Genomic DNA, 22,766 nt, shown 5'->3' with positions numbered 1-22,766 from the left:
TTTTGTAACAGCCCGATTTTGGGTCTAGTCGGAACAGTGGTTTCGGGACCACAAATCCAACGAGGAAAAATGAAATTGTAATGGCCTCAATTTTCAGTGGTGTCGGAATGGTGATTCGAGATCACTAAATCTGACAAATGAGTAGAAAATATTATTAATTTAGTGAGTATAAGTTAAATTAAATGTGAAGATAGGAAAATTTTTGAAATAGTGAATAGTGTACTAGGAATAAATATTAAAATAATTAGAATCGAAAATGAGGTATTGAAACTTCAAACTCATAAATCGAGCCATAAATATTTTTAGAAATATTTATAGAGTGTCATTGAGTTGGTATTAAAGTTTCGTTAGAAAATTCTAACGTTTGGGTGGTCAATTAATTAAAAAGGACTAAACTGAAAATAATGTAAAATTTGTTAAAAGTGATTAAATAGCTTAAGTGGTAAATAAGGAGGGACTTAAGGAATAAATGTGCCAATATGGAATAGTTGAGACGGCATAAGGGACGAAAAATCTGGAAAAGTGATGTAATAAGGGCAAAATTGGAAATTTTGCAAAAGTTAACAAATAAAAATCTTAACTAAAAGAGTTTCTAGGCCATTCTTCATATTTCTCAGCAAAAAAAACGCCATTGAAGGGTCCCTCCAAGCTGGTTTTTCATATATTTGGATAATGTAAGTTCAATTCTTGATTATTTCTTGAAATTTTTGTGTTTATGTGACTTTTACAACTAGGTCCATTTGTTGAATTCATTAATTTTTGATTTTATGAACGAAATTGAAAGTTGCTATGAATATGTGTTGTAAGTTTATGATGAAATAGCATGAAATGGAAGCTTTAATTTGTTTGTGAGATGATTTTATTAGGTAATTTCGATAGAAATTAATTTGTAGGACCTAATTGTGAAAAAGTTTAGAATTAAAGTCTAGTGCTAAAATTCTGATTTTGAAAGGTTGTAAAATAGTTTAAAGTGATGGAATAGTGTGTTAATTGAGAAAAATCAGCTCAATTGAGAGGTTAATTGAGCAGGGATGAAATTATCATTTATTGAAAGCTTAGGGAAAAATGGTAATTAACATTATGCACTAAAACAGTTTGGACAGCTGCAGTAGGATAGCTTTGAAAAATCACCATAAATTGTAGAAATTGAATTAGAGGATGAATAAAATATGAAATTAAAGCTTATTGAGTCTAGTTTCTCATAGAAGACACGGTGTAAGCGATAGAATTTTAATTCATGAGATATAATAGGTTTTGTGAGACAAGGTCAGAATGAATTCGGGTTCCCCTGTTCTGACTTTGGAAAATCATTAAAATTTGTAAAAAAATAATTATGAATTATAATTTATATGCTTAGAATCCTTAATGAGTCTATTTTCATAATAAATAAACGGAAACATCATCCAAATTATGTACAATGAGATAATTAATTTTTAGTGAAGAAGGGTCGGAACTGTCGAACAGTGAAACAGGGGAAACTTTAAAGAATAAATTGTACTTATTGGCTGAACCAAAAATTATGAAAAATTTATGGTAAGAAGATATGTGAGTCTAGCTTAAATTAAAATTTACGGATCTTAATTTTGAGTTTCGTAACTCAAGATATAAATAATTTAGCGACTCTGACTCGGATAGACAGATTTGAATTTACTTACAAGTAAATTGTGAAAATATAGTTAATGTTATTTAAGCGTGTTATATACATTACGGATGTGGAATGGAGAGGAGGAGGAGGAAAATTGGAAAATATATGATTGACTTGTGTATAAATCGGTCTTATATTCAATCATAATTGATAAACGTTGAGTTAAATGGTAAATACGTGTTAGTATTAAACTTAATGATATTGAATTGTATGAGAAGTAAATGGAAATTTCTATTGCTAGTGATATGACTTGAATTAAAAGAATTATGGTGATATTGAAATGTATATTGGACTGAGAAATTGATTTGAATTGTGAACATGAGAAATTATGAATTGAATGAAAAGGAAATGAAGCATTGAATTGTTAAGACTTTGTGAATTGCATGAATATAGATCGAGTCTCGTAGGCCCTATTTATTATGATATAATATTTAGAGGATATATTGTTAAAAATTATAAAAGCATGTTAAATAAAAAATTTGAAAGCTCTAATTTAGTTGAAATTTTATAATACGATTAAATACGTTTACAAGTGTATGTGTTCTGGTAATGCCTCGCACCCTATTCCAGCGACGGATACGGGTAAAGGGTGTTACAAATTTAATCATATTTAAACATAATTATTATTAAATATATTTTAATTAAAATATATAATTTAATAAAATTCTTAATAATTAGCAGAAATTTGTTTTGGTAAATTATTATTGTTATTGTTATTTAAATTTTAATAAGATTATTAATATCAATAATAAACAATTTAATCATATTTAAACATAATTATTATTAAATATATTATAATTAAAATATATAATTTAATAAAATTCTTAATAATTAATATTCTTATATGAATTTACTCAAATCATAATATATGATACTGTAAAATATAAATTAAAATAATTATGATTAAATATATTATAATTAAAATATATAATTTAATAAAATTCTTAATAATTAATATTCTTATATGAATTTACTCAAATCATAATATATGATACTATAAAAGAAAATTTGAAATAATTAATATTAAATATATTTTAATTAAAATATATGATTTAATAAAATTTAAAATAATTATAACTAATAAATTATATTTTATGAATTTGTATAATTTAAAATAATAATTATTACATATAATTTAATTATTACATATAAAATTAGTTTAATTAAGGTAACCTAAGTTTAAAACAAATAAAATAAAGAATGAGGATTTGGTTTAGTGTATTAAGTATATCTATTTTGTTGACAAATCTAAACTAAGCTTTTTCTAATGATTTGGATCGAAGGGTGAAGAACCCCAATAAACAAGAACAAGTATAACTATTGTTTTCTATGTCACTGTGATCTTCTAATGCAATCCTATAACTAGGAAGAACCGCATATAATTGGTCGGATTATGCTTTGAGATCATCGTAAAATCTTTGCTCAAAATCGCTAGCTCTTCTCCTTGTCAGTAGCTATCTTGAGTCTTTCGGACTCGGGCATTTTCACGATTTTCAGATCGCATCTCGCATATTCTTCTACATTTTGAGCAAGAAATCCTGTTTGTGTCCATCTTCATCTAAAACAATGTCCATTTTCGGGCAAGCCTTGGCAAACAAGGGTAAACTACACTAGTAGTCATGACATATCCTAAAAATTGGGTTAGTAGAATCGGTTTGTGGACCGGATGTCGAATTAGGTTTGTAGTAATAATTAGGTAAAAATACTAAAATAATAAACGAAGCTAAAATTTAGATAAGGAAATTAAAATTAAACATTTGATTATTAATTAATCTAAAACAAATTTTAAATACGAAACCAGATTTGAAAATAATTAAAGAAATTAGTTTTTAATTAAATTAGGACTAATTTGAAAAAGAGTGAAAATCCAAAGTGATTAAAAGGGCAATTGCCCAATTTTTAAAAATTAGTTGGCTATTTAAGCAACAACCCGTCACTTCCCTCCATCATCTTTTCCATTTGATTTTTTTTTTAAATTCCCCAATCTAAGCTTTTCTCTCCAATTAGTCAAACAACTTAGATTTTCTAACCTCTCAAACACCTAATCAACTCCCAATTTTAAAGAAAATCCATGTTTCCTTCATCAATTTCTTCAATCTCTTCTCATGTTCATCATTGAATTAGAATCTACAAGTCATAGTTTTTTAAAATTGAGGTAATTTTTATTTCTATTGTTAAAGTTAAGCATGTTGTTATTTCAAATCAATTTTAATTTATTATAATGAGATTTTGATAGGCCTAATACTTTCTAATCAAAACATGGTTTAAAATGGTGAAATCTAAAATATCAAGTAAACTTGTTGTTTTAGATTAATTTTAGACTTATTTTGAACTAATTAAAAGCTTTGTAAAGTTAATTTTATAGATTGTTAAAGAAATTTTGTGAATCGAATGTTTTCCTTATTATAATATGTTCTTGAAAGCTAAGTTTTCGGAAAAGTTGAATTCAAATAATTAGATGAAACTGATGTCTTAGATCTGTAATTACATGATATTTAGGATGTTTAGAAACAAATTCGATGATTAAAAATGAAAATTAAGTGATAAAACCTTTTATTTCGATAAAAACGAGTTAGATTTCGGTATTGAGAAAAGAGACTGTAGATCTGCGATTTTGCTATGGTTTGAATGTGATTAAGGCTGCAAATAATGAGTGTGTAATGTATTTATTATGTATGCAAAGAGTCGGATCAATCGGGAGCTTCTATGAGCAAGGCAAAGGGCAAAGAGAAGTTTCCCTAGCCTTTGACGTTCGGGCGAAAGCAATACGATAAGTGATCATAATTGGCACTTCTAGGCACAATTCAATGAGTTATTAGGAAGCTTATGTTAGCCTAAACACCTATCCTAAGTTCCGAGCGTAAGTATCTCTATTCAATTTATTATCGTTATGCAAAATCATGTTTATCAGATGAGTTATGCTATCTGGTTTATCATGAAATGTCAATGAAAATGTTATGTATTTTGACTAAATATGATATGAGTCTTGCTAATTTTATGCACATTATATGAGATCTATATGATTTGGCTTTTTGAGCATTTTGAGCATTTTGAGAGCACTTGAAAGTACATTATATGAGATTTGATAATGTGATATGAACATGAGTTAAATGATATGTGAAAGTGTGCATAAAATAGTAAGTGTATGTGTTTAAAATGAATATGTTGGCATTGTGATCTCTTGAAACCATTGGATATGGTTGACATGTCATAAGGTTGTGAGTACTCATGATTATATGTTTATGTTTGGGTGATAAGACCTCTGGATATGTTGGAGGGATAAGGGAATATCGAGCATAGCTCAATTTATTGAGATATGTTTGGTGTGTTTGGAGAGTGTTAGCCATGTGCTTCATAGGATATGCTAGACTCTGAGTCCTTGGTTGTGTTTGGAGATTTGTGTATCCAATGCTTTATGTTTTATACATGTTTCATGGACACTAAATGCCAATATATCATTAAAAAATGCTAGGGATGATGCTTGTGCAATGCCATGTAATAATGTGATAGTATGCTTACCCTTAACCTTGATATTGTGGCTTGTTGTGGCATCTTTAAACACTCACTGAGCTAGTTAAGCTCACACTCCTTTTATGAACATTTTTGCAAAGAAGTAGCTTTTTAAGGAAGGGAAGTGTGCAAGCAACTGATCCATCTAAGGCATTCTATTCGAGTATGTGATTTAGTTTTTCAACTAGCAAAAAGATGGCAATGTGAGATTGTTTTGTAAGGCATTTAGACTTTATTTTTGTTGATGGTGTAAAAGGACTTTATAACTGGTTTGTGATTGTTTGGATGATTGGAAATTATGTTTGGAATGCATTTTATGTGATGTTTAAGCCTGTGTGTTTAAAATGCATGAGAATGGTTGAATAATTGATATGATGATTAGACTGATATGCTGTAGAATTAGACATGTTTAAAATGATCAATTGGTATGAAGTGAACCATCATTGCTCTACTAGAAATGCATGAAATACTAATTTTGGTATGCTAAGTAATTGAATTGTTACTTAAGGATTTCATGCTAGCATAGTTATTTACCTAGGTTGTTAAGTTAGGTTTCTAAATGATTTAATGTAATTAAGCATGTTTTGTATGATTTATGTATGCTATATGATAGATTAGAATAAAGAATGTGGCATAAAATCACGAAATGGTGTAACAACCCGGTTTAGACCCTAGTCGGACAGTAGTTTTGGGACCACAAATTTGAGTCAGAAAAATATTTTAATATTATTTTCCGTATTTGTAGTATGTGAATTGATATGTGTGAAATTTTCGTGATTTAATTTATCCGTTTGTGTGCTTAAATTGAAAAAAAAGGGCTAAATCGCATAAAAAGTAAAAGTGGCATTCTCATTGTTAAAGTGCTAATTTGTTATGATTTGATTTATGAGAAGTCCTTTAAAGGGTTATTATACCATTATAAGGTTAGTGGACATTTATGTCCATGATTCAAATGACTTATATTATGTTTTTAATAAGGTTAATATAGTAAAAAGTAAATAACATGTTATTAAATAAAATAAAACATAAAATGGCCATGCAATTAGCTTTATTCTGCCGAAACTTGAGAAAGAAAAGAGAATCTTGAGCTTTTGTATTTTCGACACTTTGAAGATTAAAATTAGGTATGTTCTTTGTTTGGTTTTCGATAATTTTTACGTTTTTGAGATCGTTGCTTCGAATATTACGTAGGCCATACTTTAATTTTTGGAATTGATGATGAATTTGAGATTTACCATTGTTGTTAATGTAATGAAATTGTTGCTTGATGATGAAAAATAAATCTTTGATGTTTGATTATCATGTTTAATTAAGTGATTTTTGATAAAAATCCAAATTAGGGATTTACTTGTGAAATTTGAAAATTTAGGGACTTAAATGTGAAATAAAAGAAATATGTGGATTGCTAAGGACCATAGGAAGATTCGGCTAAGGCATGATGTTGATGAATTTTGTGTATTTTGTGTTTTGTGAAACAGGGACTAAATTGTGAAAAATGTAAATTTTAGGGGCTAAAGTGTAAATTGCCCTAATTATTTGTCTATGGTTTAAATTGAATAAAATGTGTTATTAAATAGTTACATTTGAATTTATTTAGATCAAGAACAAAAGAAAACAAAATTAAATCGGGGGAAGTCAAAAGTGGTCGAGTAGTCGATTTCATCTGTTCGTCTTCGTTCGAGTAAGTTCGTAAGTGAATAATTGATGCTAAATTGAATGTATTTATTTTATACGTAATCGAATTAAATTGTTTATATGTATATCTTCAATGTCGAATTGAATTTAGCTTAATATGATTAATCTAGAGATTAATTCAATTGATTTACGACATTCAAAAACAGTACGAGCTACATAAATTCTGATATGTGATATCGTGTAAGACCACGTCTGGGACGTTGGAAATGAATTGAGATTTACGTGTAAGACCATGTCTGGGACATAGGCATCGTATATGTTTTCGTGTAAGACCCTGTCCGGGACAGTGGCATCGTTATTTGAATACATGTAAAACCACGTCTGGAACATTGGCATTGTACGAGCTATTTAGAGCCGTCTGAATATCATTTTTGATTCCGAAAGGTATAATAGGAAATTATATGGCAAAATCAAATGTGAGTTGAATTAAACAATTCAGGTATGTTTAAGTTATACGAAGTTTGGAGATAAAGGTAAGTACTTTGCATAACATGAAAAGATGAATTAATCACTTAAATATGAGTATGTATATATAGATATGTGTTCAAGATTAGTTGAATTCGGCCTATTAGTATAACTTATATGTATTCTTTGAAAACTATTTGCTTATAATTTACTAAGCTATTAAGCTTACGGTGTGTTTATTCATTCATTGTTGTATAAATTTTGAAAGCTAGTTACGAGCTCGGGGATCGTCAAGGAAGTCCGTCACACTATCAAACTCTATCTCGGTATTTTGAAAGCTAGAAATTTTGAACTTATGGCATGCATAGGCTAGCATTTGTTTTGGTTGGTCTTGAAAATTATAGATATTTAGCCATGCAAAAATGGCTTGATTTAATGATGATATGCTAATGTTTAAGTATTTCTTGGGACATGGTATATATGTGTAATATGCTTGGTATATGAATTCAGTATGATGAAAAGCTATATATGTATATATGGTTTATGATTTGTTCATGTTGGTAAGCTTGATATAAAGATGATGGATTTGTTTTGGTTGTGTTTTGTTAATGATGCTATGATAATGTATAATCAGTCATGAAAATAGCTCATTTTGGAAGTATAATTTATAAGCGTATTTGTGTGATGATTGATTATATAATTCGCTTAAGTGAAGTAAATATATTTTGGATGCATAATTTGTCTTGTGTAAAGGTTTGAAAGTGGTAAATAATGTGTTTTTGATATAATACTTATGCTCACATAAGTTAAGTTATATATGTGTGATAGCTTGCATATTGGTTGTTAAAAGACAACTTATGATGGTAAAATATGAACATGTTTTTGTAATTGTTTAGATGGCCATTTAGGTATGGTTATAAATGGTACAATTAGCGTTGATACGAGATTGTGAAATTGGTGGTTTATCAGAGGATAAATTTTATGACTGAATATATAGTTAAAGATTGACAGTACATATGTATTCTGGAAGTGGTGAAAGGATGTGTATTTATATTTGGCTAACGATAGGTAAAATATACTTATACATGTCTATGATATGTTTTGGTTGTGATTTTGGTAATTAATGGTTAAATTGTTAAGTTAAATGCTTGAGTTTAAAATGTGCCATATATGTGATTTATGAATTTGGTAAATGATAGATAGGTGTTTTGGATATTTCATTAGTCAAGTGGTGTTATAATTTTGGTATGATTTGAGTCGGCTCTTACGTATAAAATTGGTAGTTATTATTTTGTCAAAGTGTGCATAATTTGGTAAAACTAAATTTTATACTTGACCATTATGTGATGTTGTTAATGTCATGTATATATATTAATGTTTAATAAATTATGTGGTTTGGCTTGACTTAGTAAAATGTGAAGAGTGCATATTTATAAATAGTAATTTTGGAAAGTAGTTAATGAATAGATTTATATGAATGAATGTTTGATCTGAGTTGTATTTTGATCGGTAATGCCTCGTAATCCTAATTCGGCGACGGACACAGGTTAGGGGTGTTACAAATGGCATGTCTAGTTTGGTGTCAAATTGTCATATGCAAGTTGCTGCGTTTATTTTTTTTTGCAAAAATTGCAGACGATGTCGCGACAACCCATAATCGACGTTGCGACGATGGATCATTGTTGGGACGCCGTTTATTGCATTGTAGGGACGATAGCCTACTTCCAGATGGCGTTTTGATGTGATAATCGTGTCATCATGACGTGGCAGGCTATGGTTTTGGGTTTGTTTTATTATGTTTGCAATTTAGTCCTAACTTTTATACAATCAAATTGGAGTCCTTAAATATTATGAAATGTCTTAAAATTTTGCATGATTAAGTATCATATGTTTAATTTAAAAATTTTATCTTAAATTTGTAAAAAGGTTTTCCGGATATTTTTCTAAATTTACGATTTGGTCCTTAAATTTTGTCTTTAAATTCAAATGAGTTTTACTTGTCGATTTTAGCTGATTCTTCAAAAAATTTCTCGAGTAAAACATTATAACTGTATGTATGCTTAACTAATGTTCTATAATTGTTTTGTACGACATGTGTTAAATGACAATTTTACCGCTGGATGTTATTTGATGATTTTTACTAGAAAAGCATGTTTTAGGTTTCCTTTTTATGCTTATGTTACTTAATAATTGATGATTATGCATGCATTTATGTGGTGTGATCGATGATTCTGGTGGTGTCTGGGTGTAATTGTTGATTGGTAAGGAGGTCATGTAAGTGACTAAATTGACATTTCAGATTCGGGTCGGTTCGTTTCGGCCAGGTTTGGGGCTCCACAAGTCACCTAATTATTAATAAATTTCTTTTTTTTTGTCACCCAACTACTTGAAAAGTTACAAAATGGTCACTCAACTATTCAATTTTATTTTATTTTGTCACAAACTGACTAACGATGATAACTTTTTAAAATTGGAATAACAACTTTAACCTTCAACATTTATAAATTATGTCAATTTAGTCTTGATTCTAAAAAAGTTTAATCCTCAACATTTGCACATCGTGAAATTTTTTTTGTAATTGTACTTTGAGGGTTAATTTTAAAAGAATAAGAAAATAAGAAAATTATTATTTTGGATTTTTGGGTGTTTCTATTTTTTTTTTTTGTATATTTCAATAAAATTTAGTTGATAAATTATGTGAAAGGGTCACAAAGAAAAGCAACACTACAAAGAAGACCAATTACATAATGTAACAATGTTGAGGGTTAAAGTTGCTATTTTATAAAATTTAAAAGCTATCACCATTAGCCAGTTGGTGATCAAAAAAGACAAATTGAATAGTTTGGTGACTATTTTGTAACTTTTCGTAGTTTGGTGACCAAAAAGATATTTACTAATAGTTGGGTGATATTTCCTAACTTTTCATATTTAGATGACCAAAAAAATTTTATAGTTGGCTTTTTTCGAAATTGACCCAAAAGACTTGATTAATTATGAAAATGACCATGTGCAAAATATTGTATGAAAATTATCCGTTTCCTACAGTACACACCGGTGCCGTCATCATTGAGCAACCATCAGCTTTTTTTTTAAAATGTTGGGTGCCACCAGATAAATTGGCGGCATCAGACTGAAGTGTGATTATATAAAACGTTTAGGGACTTGATGAAGCAATTATCCTTTTCAGATTGACTGAAAAAAAGGTGCCATCAAAATAAATACTTTCCAAATTTGATATATTTGCATTTTAGGTCTGCCCCTTTTGAAATTAAATTTAAATAACCCTTAAAAATATAAGAATAACAAAATAAACCCTTCTCATTTTTTAAATAATAAACTTAAAAACTATAAAAGTTCTTATTTAAATTACCCAAATATATCCCTACAAAAATTTGCTCAAGTTTATCTAAATTCAAATAGGCTAGGAATAAATTGAAAATGTTTACATTTAGATAAACTTGAGGAAAATTTTAAGGGATGTATTTGGGTAATTTAAATAAGAATTTTATATTATTTTTAAGTTTATTATATTTTTAAAAATAAAAAATGAGAAATGTTTATTTTTGTTATTCTTATATTTTTTAAGGGCTATTTAAATTTAATTTTGAAAATGGACAGACCTAACATGCAAATAGAACAAAAGTTGAAAAGCATTTAATTTAGTGCCTCGACACCCTTTTTTTTCAGCCAATCTAAAGGGTAATTGTTTCATTAGGACCCTGAACGTTTTATATAATCACACTTCAGTCCGGTGTCACCAAAGTGCTACCAATTTATTTGGCGGCACCACTAAAAATTGTTATTTTTAAATGCAATCATTGGCAGATGATGGGGGCAGATGTCGCTGATATGTCTGACAGCACCGACAAGCACTACAGTAATCAAGTTATTTACGTACATGATTTTTAAGTTGGGTCATTTTTGTAATTAATCAAAAAATTTAGGTTACTTCTAAAAAGAAACTTTTATAGCTGGGTGACTACTAATGTAGTTTACCCTAAGGGTAGAGGCGAATCCAAATTTTTTTAGCAAGGGTCAAAATTCATTTATAATTTTTTCATAGATCAAAATATAAGTTTATTATGTATTAATTTATAATTTTATCATTTTTGAATGGACTAAATAGATTTTTTTATTTTAGGGGGTTAAAGTGTAATTTTATTATATATTTATTTATAATTTCTTTATTTACAAGAGAATTGAATTGAAAAATTTTCATTTTGAGGAGTGAAGTGTAGTTTCGATTTATATTAATTTATAATTTTTTTATTTATAAGAGGACTAAATTGAAGATTTTCATTTTTTGGGAGGGCCAAGGCTTTGCCTCCACCTTCAGATTTGTCTCTGCCTAGGGCTATTTGCGTTCGACTTGAAAGAAATTTGACTTCGACTCGATAATTATCAAGCTGAGCTCAAAGTACTCGATTGACCATTATCGAACATTTCATATTTTTATATTATTAAAATACATTAATACCCTTAATATTTATTATTAATCTTAAGCTTAATTATTGAATCGAGTATAAAAATTGATAAACAAATTTAATTCAACTCGGATAACTCAGCTGAAGTAAAATGATAAATTGAACTGGAGCTCCAACTTGGCTTACACCCGTAACATAACAAAACAACAATAAGGGGAGGGATTAACAATCCTATAAAAACAAAACGACGTGGGGCGGCTCTCTGTTTCCAAACGACAGCGTCCCAGGTTGCCCTATCCTTTATCCTTGCCTGTCGTTAAATATACTTCCCCAAATCTCTCCTTGTTTCCATGGTTCTTTTTCAAATTAATATTTAGTCGATTTTCTAACACTTTAGGGTTTCATATCTCCCTCTCTCTGCCTCTTTCTAACAAATTCTTAAAGCTACAATGGGGCCGCCGATGAATCTACATAAGCTAGGGAAAGAATCGGAGGAATCCGCAACGCCGTCGAACCATTTGTGGGTCGGAAATCTGTCGGGCGAGACGGTTGATTCGGATCTGATGGAGTTGTTCAACAAATTCGGCGCACTCGATAGCGTCACCTCATACTCTTCTAGAAGCTACGCTTTTGTCTACTTTAAGCGCGTGGAGGATGCGAAGGCGGCGAAGGACGCTCTCCAAGGAGCCACCTTGCACGGAAACCAAATCAAGATTGAGTTCGCTCGACCGGTTCGTTTCGTTGTTCTTTTCTTTTCCGTCTCGTTAGGTTTTTCATCCTGTTCGCAATTTTTGTATAATTATTCCTGTTTATATTTTGAAGGAAACAGAGGGCAAATCGATGTTTTTGGTCTTCCAAATTCGTATATTTACTTTTTTTTGCACAAATTTTTTCACAAACTATTCGCCCATTTCTCATGAAAACTCGAAATATATTCTGGAACTTAAATGCAGCCAAAAACATGAAACTAATGCGAGCTCAATCTGTTATAATTTTTTTACCAATTAAAAATGAATCAAGAGTTAATTTGGTCATAGATGATGGAAGCCAAATTAGGTCTAGAGATCGTGAGATTTTGATAATTTTATCTATCATGAAACTGGGATATCTTCGCAACGGCTAAAGGCTTTCAAAATCTACGGTTATAAGGGTTGAAAGTGGAGTACTCATGAAGATTTGCAACACAAATTTGGTTGTTGTAATATGACTTGATTTTCGTCTAAAGTGAAAAGAAAAAAATGTACAATTAGAAGACCAAAACATCGAACTTTGTTACTTTATAGCAAACAGCAAAAAATCTTACACGATGGATGAATTATATTTCCTGCTATCAATCTCTCAATATAGACACAATGGATGCCATTGCTGCTGTAGGTTTTATAATTTCCTCACTCTAAACAAGTTTGTACCTTGGAATTATACTTGAAAAATGTTCAGGTTTTTCGTTTTCGCTCTCGGATTCGAAGTCTGAGTTTTGATCAAGCAAAATTTTGTTTTTTTAGAGGTAGAATTAGGAAAATGTTTGAAAATAATGGAATTCCAACTTTGAACTTAAAATAAAATCTTCCCGTCAAATCAATCCCACCGTTGATGGGTTAATTGGCAGACGATGTGGACCAATGATTAGAAAATATAATCAGGGTTCCTTCCTACTTTTTTTTTGACAACGTTGGTACCAGTAATGTCTTGGTCCAATCATGAGAGGCAAAACTACCAATTGATGACTTATCAATAAAGGAAGCCTTTTGTATCAATAACAAGGAACCTCTGAGAAATAAAATTATCAGCTAACCTAATTCAATTGAACAAAGTTCTTTTCTTGATACACAATGTCGGTTATGCGTGAGTGTGAGTTGTATGTTTGATACCGGTATATTCAATTTGTTCTGTTAAATTTTTTAATCTCCTTAGGCAGATTTTATCTTTGTACTCATGTTCGAATATGTAAACAAGGATGTTATATATGGCACTTAAAAAGAAAATGAAAATCCAGAGCAATATAGGGTCAAGGCATTTAACAATTTATAATTTTCCTTTAAAACTGATTTGATTTTTTTAATTGATTTTCGTTACCGTTCCATGCAAAACATTTTGATCAAAGAATGAAGCTTTAAGGTTGGTAGTCATATTTGTATAATATGGAGTTTGATCAAATTGGTTTCATGAGCTATTGTGCCTCCACCACTGCTTTTGCAATTTTCTTGTATGATGGATGCTAATTGATCTTAGTTCGGTGGAAATTAAACAAACTAGGTGATTAAAAGGAATTTAACAAAATTACTGCCTAGGTTATTAATTGAAATGATTTGTGAACTTTACAACCATATATCCCTTTTTCATTCTGGAGGTTGAGAAAAATATCTATTGATGCATTTTGATCAAAATATCATTTTAGGGTTGAAGAAGACAGTAAGTTAAACTCACCTCAACTAAGCCTTGGTCCCAAGCTGGTTTGGGTTTGTTAAATATGGCTGACTTGAAAAAGAGTAGAAATTGTTCATGTAGAAAGTGGTCTCTTTTGTTCATGTGGAAAGAGACCACTTCAATTATGGCTGACTTGAAAGAGAGTACATTCTATATAAATTACAACTCGCTGCAACACGGTCCTAGAGCCTGCCTCTTTCTTTCTTCTTTGTTTGTTAAATACGGCTGACTTGTAAGAGATTAGAATTATTTCATGTAGAAAGTAGTCTCTTTTTCTTCCTTGCTTTTTTCTCTTAACTTGAAGGATGGTAGGATGCCATAATTTGCAGTAGAATGAATAGTTGATCAAATTTGCAATTATATAAAATTTAAGCAATTGGATGTTAGCATTAGAGATGAATAGATTGTAATTTATCTCTGCAATTTTATGATTTATATTCCTCCAATACTTTAATGCGTTTTCCCCTCCCACATTGTCCTGCCTTATGTAAGAAACCATGTCTAACCTCTGTATTTTTTTGGGGTTTGTTGTGAAATTCGTCAGGCAAAACCTTGTAAGAATCTATGGGTTGGTGGAATTAGCCAAACTATTTCGAGGGAAGAATTGGAAGAAGAGTTTCGAAAGTTTGGTAAAATTGAAGATTTCAAGTTCCTTAGAGATCGTAATACCGCATTTGTTGAATATTTTAGAATGGAAGATGCTTCCCAGGCCATGATAAGCTTGAAAGGGAAGCGAATAGGTGGTGAACAGATACGTGTTGATTTTTTGAGATCCCACCCTTCAAGAAGAGTAAGTACCTGAATTTGGAATTTTACGTCTGCTATTAACTTTTGGAGCTACCTTATGTTGCTTGGAGTTGTGTGAGAGTGTTAGATGTAAGTATGTGCCTATTACGGGCGTGTTCAATTTTTTCTAAGTTTTTTTCATGTATTTTGAGGGCCTTGGAAGGCCATATTCCTATAACTATGTTTTGATATGTTTCTAACACGGTTTACATCAAGAAAAATGAGGAGTCAAAACAACATAGGAATTACCTATTGGTTAGAATTGGCATATATATTCCTGGACTTTTTCCTGTGCTTAATGCATCTCGAACCAGTTTCCTGTTCCTTCCATGTATCTTGAAACACTCATTTTGAATGCTTTAATGTGCTGCTAGTTGTTATGCTGAATGAATATTCTCATCGATCCTTTTGACAGGAACAATGGCCTAATTCTCATGACCTTAGAGATGGGACTTTTTCTGGTAGGATGGCGTCTTCTGATGTCCATTCCATTGCAAAAAGACCAGTGAGTTCTAAACCAAAAAGCTTTTGGTCTAGATTTTGCATAATGTTCTTCATTTTTCCTATGCCACCTGACTTTAATATTTTTGCATTCTAATATGTTGAATAATTTTTGCAGTATTCTCAATTAGGTGGCCGAAAAGTTGATGGTCAGCCTAGCAAAGTTTTGTGGGTAGGTTATCCTCCCTCTGTGCAAATTGATGAACAAATGCTTCATAATGCCATGATACTCTTTGGTGAGATCGAGAAAATGAAAAGCTTCCCTTCAAGACACTATGCCTTTGTGGAGTTTAGGAGTGTGGAGGAAGCTCGCCGTGCGAAGGAGGGTTTACAGGGTCGCTTATTTAATGATCCGAGGATCACTATTATGTTCTCAAGTAGTGAACTTGCACCTGGGAAAGAATATGGCTTTGATTCAGGCATAAAGGGGCCAAGGCCTGGCATGCTGTTTGGTGACCATCTATTTAGGCCTTCACAAATGGACATTCTTGGTCAAAATAATCCATTACTACCAAATACGGTCTCTGGATCATTACCATCTAGTGGCATTTTTGGATCAAATGTGCCGATCAGGTCTTTTAGTCATCAAGGTAGCTATGATTCTTTGCTTTCAGGTCAAGAATACAATGATTTGTCTGCACAGCATAATCGGAGAAGGCTATCTCCTGTTCCTTCTGCTCAAGGTTTTAGGCCTTCACCGAGACAAGCATCTGGTTCATGGGATGTTTATGACGTGAACCAATTTCAGAGAGATGCAAAACGTTCGAGGATAGAGGCTGCCATGCCTGTAGATGATCTTGCACCAGTAATTGGTGGGGGTGCTTCAGGTCCATTTGTGAATGTCCAGGGGAAGGGTCGTGTAAGTCCAACTCCTGGAATGGCCACTGCTGGTGGACCTGGACTGTCCCCTCCTGATAGTGATTACATATGGAGAGGCATTATTGCTAAGGGTGGAACGCCTGTTTGTCATGCTCGATGTGTTCCCATCGGAAAGGGGTTGGAGACAGAAATGTAAGTGTTATTTTTTCCTTGGTACTTCACCAGCTTTGTGGATTTTCCATTGTGTAAAGAAAAGGCTCGATTCCTTGTTTGGTCCGTGTAGATATCAAATGTGATTTGCTTTCAGTTTTGAATGTTTCAACATAGCATATGGTGGTTTTTACCCGATGGATCTTTTTATAGAATGTTTGTTGGACATGCGCATTTATTTATTTTACTTTATACCTATTGTTAGTATCCTATTCTATGTTAGTCAGACTGTCCATTTTACTTGAAGTAGCTGTGTCTGATACTCGTGTCTGATTCATATACTGACTTTATGGTGACATGACCTTCCAAGGACCCTCTACACACATGGAATAACTTACTTAAAAAGTGAACATACCTGTGTCATATATGCATCCATATCTAACTACTCACACCCGAGTCTGAGTAAAATTCTATTAAAATTTGAAAAAGGGGGAATTTAGTAGATATTCAGACACATCAGATACACATCAACTGAAAAAAGATAAAGTAGCTTAAAGTTGGATTGCCTTTTTGGAATTATTTTGTGCCACTTGTAATTTATTGGATAACTTAATTCCTCTTGGATTTTTTGAAGGCCATTTTACATCTTAGGTGCAATTTTGACATTTACTGGTCACCAACACCTTTAGTATCTCAGGGTTTGAGTGAAGTTTCATATTTGCTAAGGATTTTTCTCTGTTTCTGTAGTTGAGGCATTGCCTAATACAGTCCTCTATTTTGAAGGCTGGCTTCCTCAAAGTGTGTTAGATTTGAGTGTTTCCTTTTTGTATTTGTTTGATTTCGTTGTAGTCTGGTATAAGATAAGTTGTCACTTACTGAATTTCCTGTTTTCTTCAGTCCTGAAGTTGTTAACTGTTCAGCCAGAACAGGATTGGATATGCTTGCAAAACACTATCGTGAGGCTATTGGTTTCGATATTGTTTTCTTCTTACCAGACAGTGAAGACGATTTTGCTTCGTACACTGAATTCCTTCGCTACCTTGGTTCAAAAAACAGAGCTGGTGTTGCTAAGTTCGATGATGGGACTACTTTATTTTTGGTGCCTCCATCTGAATTCTTAACAAAGGTTCTAAATGTTTTAGGACCTGAACGGCTCTATGGTGTTGTTTTAAAGTTGGCTCCACAGGTTCCGAATGCTGCACCACCGCAACCGAATCCACCTGTTCTTTCTCAGCGCGATTATAGTCACTTGAAAGAAGAACTGCCTCTGCAGATGGAATATAGAAGGGTTTTGCACGAGGACTCCAAACCTCCTGTAAGACCACTTGGGCAAGCTACCATGCCAAGTCAACCACCCAATAGTTCGGCAGCACTGTCACAAACTGGTGTTGCTTTAACACCTGATCTGATTGCTTCGCTAGCCTCCTTTCTCCCGACAACCTCGCAGTCTGCTGCTGTAGGAGGTGTTCAGCCTCCATTAATGACGTCAACTACACAGTCTTCATCCGCTCATTCAGTAGCACCTAAAGGAGCTTCTGCACAAATTTGGAACCAGGACCAGCAAGCTTCTGAGCCTGCAGCCCCATCTTTCCAACACTTTAATCCTTCAGTACCATTGTCACCAGTTCAGCGTTATTCTATCCATTCTTCTGCCCAAAAGGCCCTTGGCAACACTCAGTTTCAGGAGTCTGTCATTAGCTTGCCACAGCAAGGTGCTGCGTCATCAATGCCATTGAATAATTTCCCTATTAGTCAGCAGTATCAGCCTGAAGTTCCTCCCAGTATACAGAAAGTCTATGGAATGATGCATGCAACTGATACTTCTGGGTTGTACGGTGCACCAGCTCTTCAGCAGCCAAGCAATCCTAATGTTTTGTCTAATCAGGTTCATGGTGCTAATGTTTCCCACCCTCAAAATGTGATGCAAGCTGACAGAAAAAATCCGGAGCTTCCTAGTCAAGCTCAGCCACTGCAATCCGTGTTTTCTGGATCTGGTCAGGGCACATCAGATTTGGAGGTTGATAAGAATCAGCGATACCAGTCAACTTTGCAATTTGCTGCTAGCTTGCTCCTCCAGATTCAGCAGCAGCAACAGCAACAGCAACAGCAGCAGCAGCAGCAGACAAATACTCCTGATGGACAAGGGACTGGGAGTTAACTCTGAAGCTCCTTCAGTCTAGGTAAGTTTTCTTGCCATGACTTTTTCTTGAATTGTTACGTGCTTTAGTAGTTAATTTAGGGAATGGTCTTGATTTTTGTTTGTTTGTGTGATGCTAGTTGTTTAGTTGACCATTGCTATCCTTTTAGATCACTGCATATGCATTTTAAAATTTCATATAAGTAAAACCTTGTGGGTTTAGAACTTAGAAATATTAGTGGTAGTGCATATGGCAAGTATGTGTGGGGTTTGTCAGACCTTTTACTATTTGGAGAATAGCAAAAGGGGCATAAATACTGAAATTTTTTAATGTTATGTGATGTAATGAGGTGCTTGGAAGTTTTTGTTTGTTTGTTGAAGTGTTCCAAGGTATTTAAGTATGTTATAGTCTTGTTTGTGACAAAAATGATATGTGAGTTTAATTAATCTGATTTCTGCATTTGAAGAGGTTATTTCCATGGTGGCTTATTTACATCAGCCATTGTATCCTATAGACATCATCATAAGGTGTTTGAAGCTGATTCCTTTGTAGCTAGTGCTAAGGAATCATGTAATCTAAAGTCGAAAACTTCTAGTCTTTTAGGTTTCAGGTTGAAGTTTCTTTACTTTCAATGCTCTCGCAGAATGTTAAATTGATTCTTTGCTTTTGTTTGAACTGTATTTGGCACCTTACTACACAGTATCATACATATGCATCACATTCTTCTTAGCCTTTCCCATGTCAGCCATGAACCTATTATTGATGCCTTATTATTGCAGATGGTTTCTGTAGTTTTAGTACTTAGAATAGGTACAACAGTGATTATTTTATAGCTAAATCAAGGTTTGACAATTCAGCTCGATTCTTGGTTTTTTATACTAGTTTTCGGAACTGGGTTTTTGGACTTATTTTAACAAAATGAGCTTTGTTTTATAACTTTTGGACATTATTTGATAAAGTTTTCAAATCTTTTCCATAAATATTTCCAGGAAAAAAAAGTTCAAGTAAATAAAATAATCAATAACTCTTATATAGTATTTTTTGAAAAATAATTTTTTATATTAAAACTTCAAGTTATTTTCACTATTTTAAATATAAAATATTTATTTTTAGATCATAAAATGTAAAATTAAATAAAAAAAATCCGGTTTGGTTTCTCAGTTTTTCTTGCTCAGTGCTATTCTGCTCTACGTGTTTGATGTTAAATTGCTTTTTCTCAACTGTTTTGGTTGCATGAAATTGACCTTTATTCGGTTGTTTTTAGCCCTTTTTTTTTCTCCCTCTGTTTTATTTTCTTTACATATGTATGTATCTGCAAATCGGTATATATATATTAGTTGAGTTATTCTTTTGTTTGCAAGCCTTACCAAGGTGTTTACATGTGCATTTCATGTAATATTATAATCTTACTGTTGCATTGATTTTGAAGTTTCTGCACTTATCACTAGACAATAGGATAAAACTTAGAATTCTTGAACTGTAAATATTATGGGATTTAAATTTGTAATTTTACTTTGTATTTACTAAATTTGAAAGACTATGTTGAAATGGTAAAAATGTAAATATTATTTTACCTTGACTCATCCTTATCCATGTCCAACACATATTCCAATATAGGTACGGGATATGATACCCGGTAATTAGAGTCCAGGTAACATAGATTCTTCCAAAACTTAACCTACTTGATAGATTAACCGGCATGAAACTCTGTTGGTGATATAAGTGTATAAAGGGTTAGATAAGTGAGGTTAGAAGGAAGTTGTTTATTGTTGTGTTTTAATCTTAAAAACATTGGAAATCCGACGTTTCGTAAACGCGAATTGATTCCATTCTATACGGTTGCAACTCATTCGATCGGGTTTAGATAAATAGCTTCTCCAAGATCATGGAGACTTTTGGTTTCAAGGATGTCAAATATTGATGGTCAGAATGATGGATTGAAAATATATAAAAATGGAAAACAGTGTTGAGCTTTGGTTTGATGGGAAAGGGTTGAATGTTTAAAAGAGAAAAGGGGTTTATGTTGTGTTTATGTATGTATGAAGTACATTATATACATACACACGTTTCCTTCCCTTCTGATTGATTCTTTCTCATCGAGTATGTTAATCCAACTTTTCAAAGTACCTTATTCTACGCTAGTGCTTCACATATATATCCAAACATGTGAACGAAGGCACATATCAATATCCGAATCCAAAGCTTGCAAGTGCCTAAATCTCTTCTTGGTATGCGCGGACATCTCAACTTTTGAACACCCAAAGCGACTTGGTGATTGTTGATTGAAAATTCCCATATTCATAGTCAAAACAAAACAAATAAAATATCGTTATCGACCCATTTACTTTTGTTGTTTCCTTCAAATTCGAGCGTTGGCTGCTCTACAATCTGATAATTCGAACCCTTAACAATACAAGGCATCTTAGCCTTACATTGTTATCTGGTTGGGTCACTGATGCTTCATAAAATCCAAATTAATTTCAATTTGTTTCTTAAATCTGCAACGTGACAAAAGGCTTGTTTGGATTGTGTAGGTAAATTTGTTGTGTCCGAAATGACCGCGCTTACTCAACGTCGTCGACGTTCGTTTTTACCGACTAGAGTTTTGTATTTGAGAAAGTGAAGTTGATTCTTGCCATTTTGCATCGATGATAATGGCTTCGCTTCGTTGCTCTGTAAATTGGTTTTCCCCCTCAATCATCCATTGTTAGCGTTAGCTGTTTCATCTTTCATGAGATGTACAAATTGTCTTTTTGTTATCGAATCTTCGGTTTGAATTTATATCATTTTCGGTTATCTCGTTTTTCTTTGGTTTCCTTAACTCGATAAAAATACAAAGAATAATAGTCTTAAATTAAAAATATACATGACTTGAGAAAATGTGAAATGATTAAACTACATTCAAATTCACTCTAAAACAAGACTATTTTTTTTTATTAAATGTCAAAAAAATAAAATATTTATGGGACTAGGTCGATTGAATGAAAAATGACAGGAATTAATTTTTGAAAAACGCTTCCAGCTAAGAGTTTTTTCAAGAGATACGTAGGAAAGTACTTATAGCTGGAAGTTTTCTTCGCCATTTTTTAGCAAAAGCGCTTCCAGCAGGAGTCTCTTTTTGCCAAGTTAACAGACCGTCAAGTTAGTGCTTTTCCAGGAGTCTCTTTCTGCCAAGTTAACAAACTGTCAAGTTAGCAAAAGCGCTTTCAACAGGAAGCTCTTTTCTCCTAGGTCACCTACTTTCAACGGCTATTTAATTAATATTCTACATTCCCCATTCCATTTTTTTTTCAATTCAATCTCAACTCTCTCTAATATTATTAATTCTCTCAAATTCCTCTCAAAATCCACTTAAATTCTCTAATTTTTTTTCTCTTTCAATTTTATTTAAATTATCTTAACATTTTCCTAAAATATTTTTTTCTAATACAAAATAGATGGAGTTTCGATTATGAATCCAATTTAATTTTCCGGGAATCGAATATACGATTGGTGTAAAAGTACGATGTTTTTTAATTTTAAATTAAATTATTACGTAACATCTCAAAAATTATTACTAAATAATTAATTAAAAATCTCAAAAAATCCGCTAAACCCTACTCTAAATAAACAAAACCCTAACCGTATAAAAAATGACATTGGAGGAATCAGGGGAAAATAGCTCCCTGTTGGAAGTGCTTTTGCTGACTTGGCAGAAATAACTTCCTGCTGGAAGCACTTTTTTTGCGTATCACCTGAAAAAACTTGCAGCTAGAAATGTTTTTTAAAAATTGGCCCATTCCTGTCATTTTTCATTCAATTGGTCTAGTCCTGTAAATATTTTATTTTTTTTGGCATTTAAAAATTGGTCACTTTATTTTTTTTCAATTTAGTCACTTTAATTAAGATAATTGTTTGAACTAGTCACTATCATTAAAATTTTCATTAATCCACTAATGGATTGCTAATGTGACACATTAGGCAATTGAGTGATGACTCGTGACCCTTTTTTTTTTTTTAAACTTTTGACTAAAGCTTAAGATCCTTTCAGTGATTGTTCTAAGTTTTTTCTTTCTTTCTTTGTCTTGCCACTCTCTATTTAGATTATCTCAGAGCTTATCATCACTCTCCAATACCTTATCTGACTCCCTTCTTTATTCATATCAAGAAGCAAACACCTCATACAAAATAAAATGTAAATGATGACATCCCTATTGAAAGTTTCAAACAATAATTTATCATATTCTAGTAAATCATGTATTCATTAACTTTTTAGTTCCGTAATATTGG

The 22,766-nt window shown here is 32.0% G+C and overlaps 1 protein-coding gene across 1 annotated transcript; it reads left to right on the top strand.

The window, feature by feature from the left end:
* Positions 1–11,906: 11,906 nt before the first annotated feature.
* On the top strand, positions 11,907–21,293 carry LOC105777027 (flowering time control protein FPA). Its single transcript, XM_012600071.2, has 6 exons — positions 11,907–12,410; positions 14,648–14,893; positions 15,305–15,394; positions 15,509–16,401; positions 17,257–18,539; positions 21,032–21,293. Exons 1-5 carry the CDS (start codon positions 12,129–12,131, stop codon positions 18,515–18,517), a joined length of 2,772 nt encoding a protein of 923 aa, XP_012455525.1. The 5' UTR covers positions 11,907–12,128; the 3' UTR covers positions 18,518–18,539; positions 21,032–21,293.
* The last annotated feature ends 1,473 nt before the right edge of the window (positions 21,294–22,766 follow it).

This window comes from Gossypium raimondii, chromosome 10 (genome assembly GCF_025698545.1).
Source record: "Gossypium raimondii isolate GPD5lz chromosome 10, ASM2569854v1, whole genome shotgun sequence".
In the NCBI taxonomy this organism is placed as follows: Eukaryota; Viridiplantae; Streptophyta; class Magnoliopsida; order Malvales; family Malvaceae; genus Gossypium; species Gossypium raimondii.
Note: the sequence above shows the minus strand (reverse complement) of the source record. Positions and strands in the feature narration are given on the sequence as shown.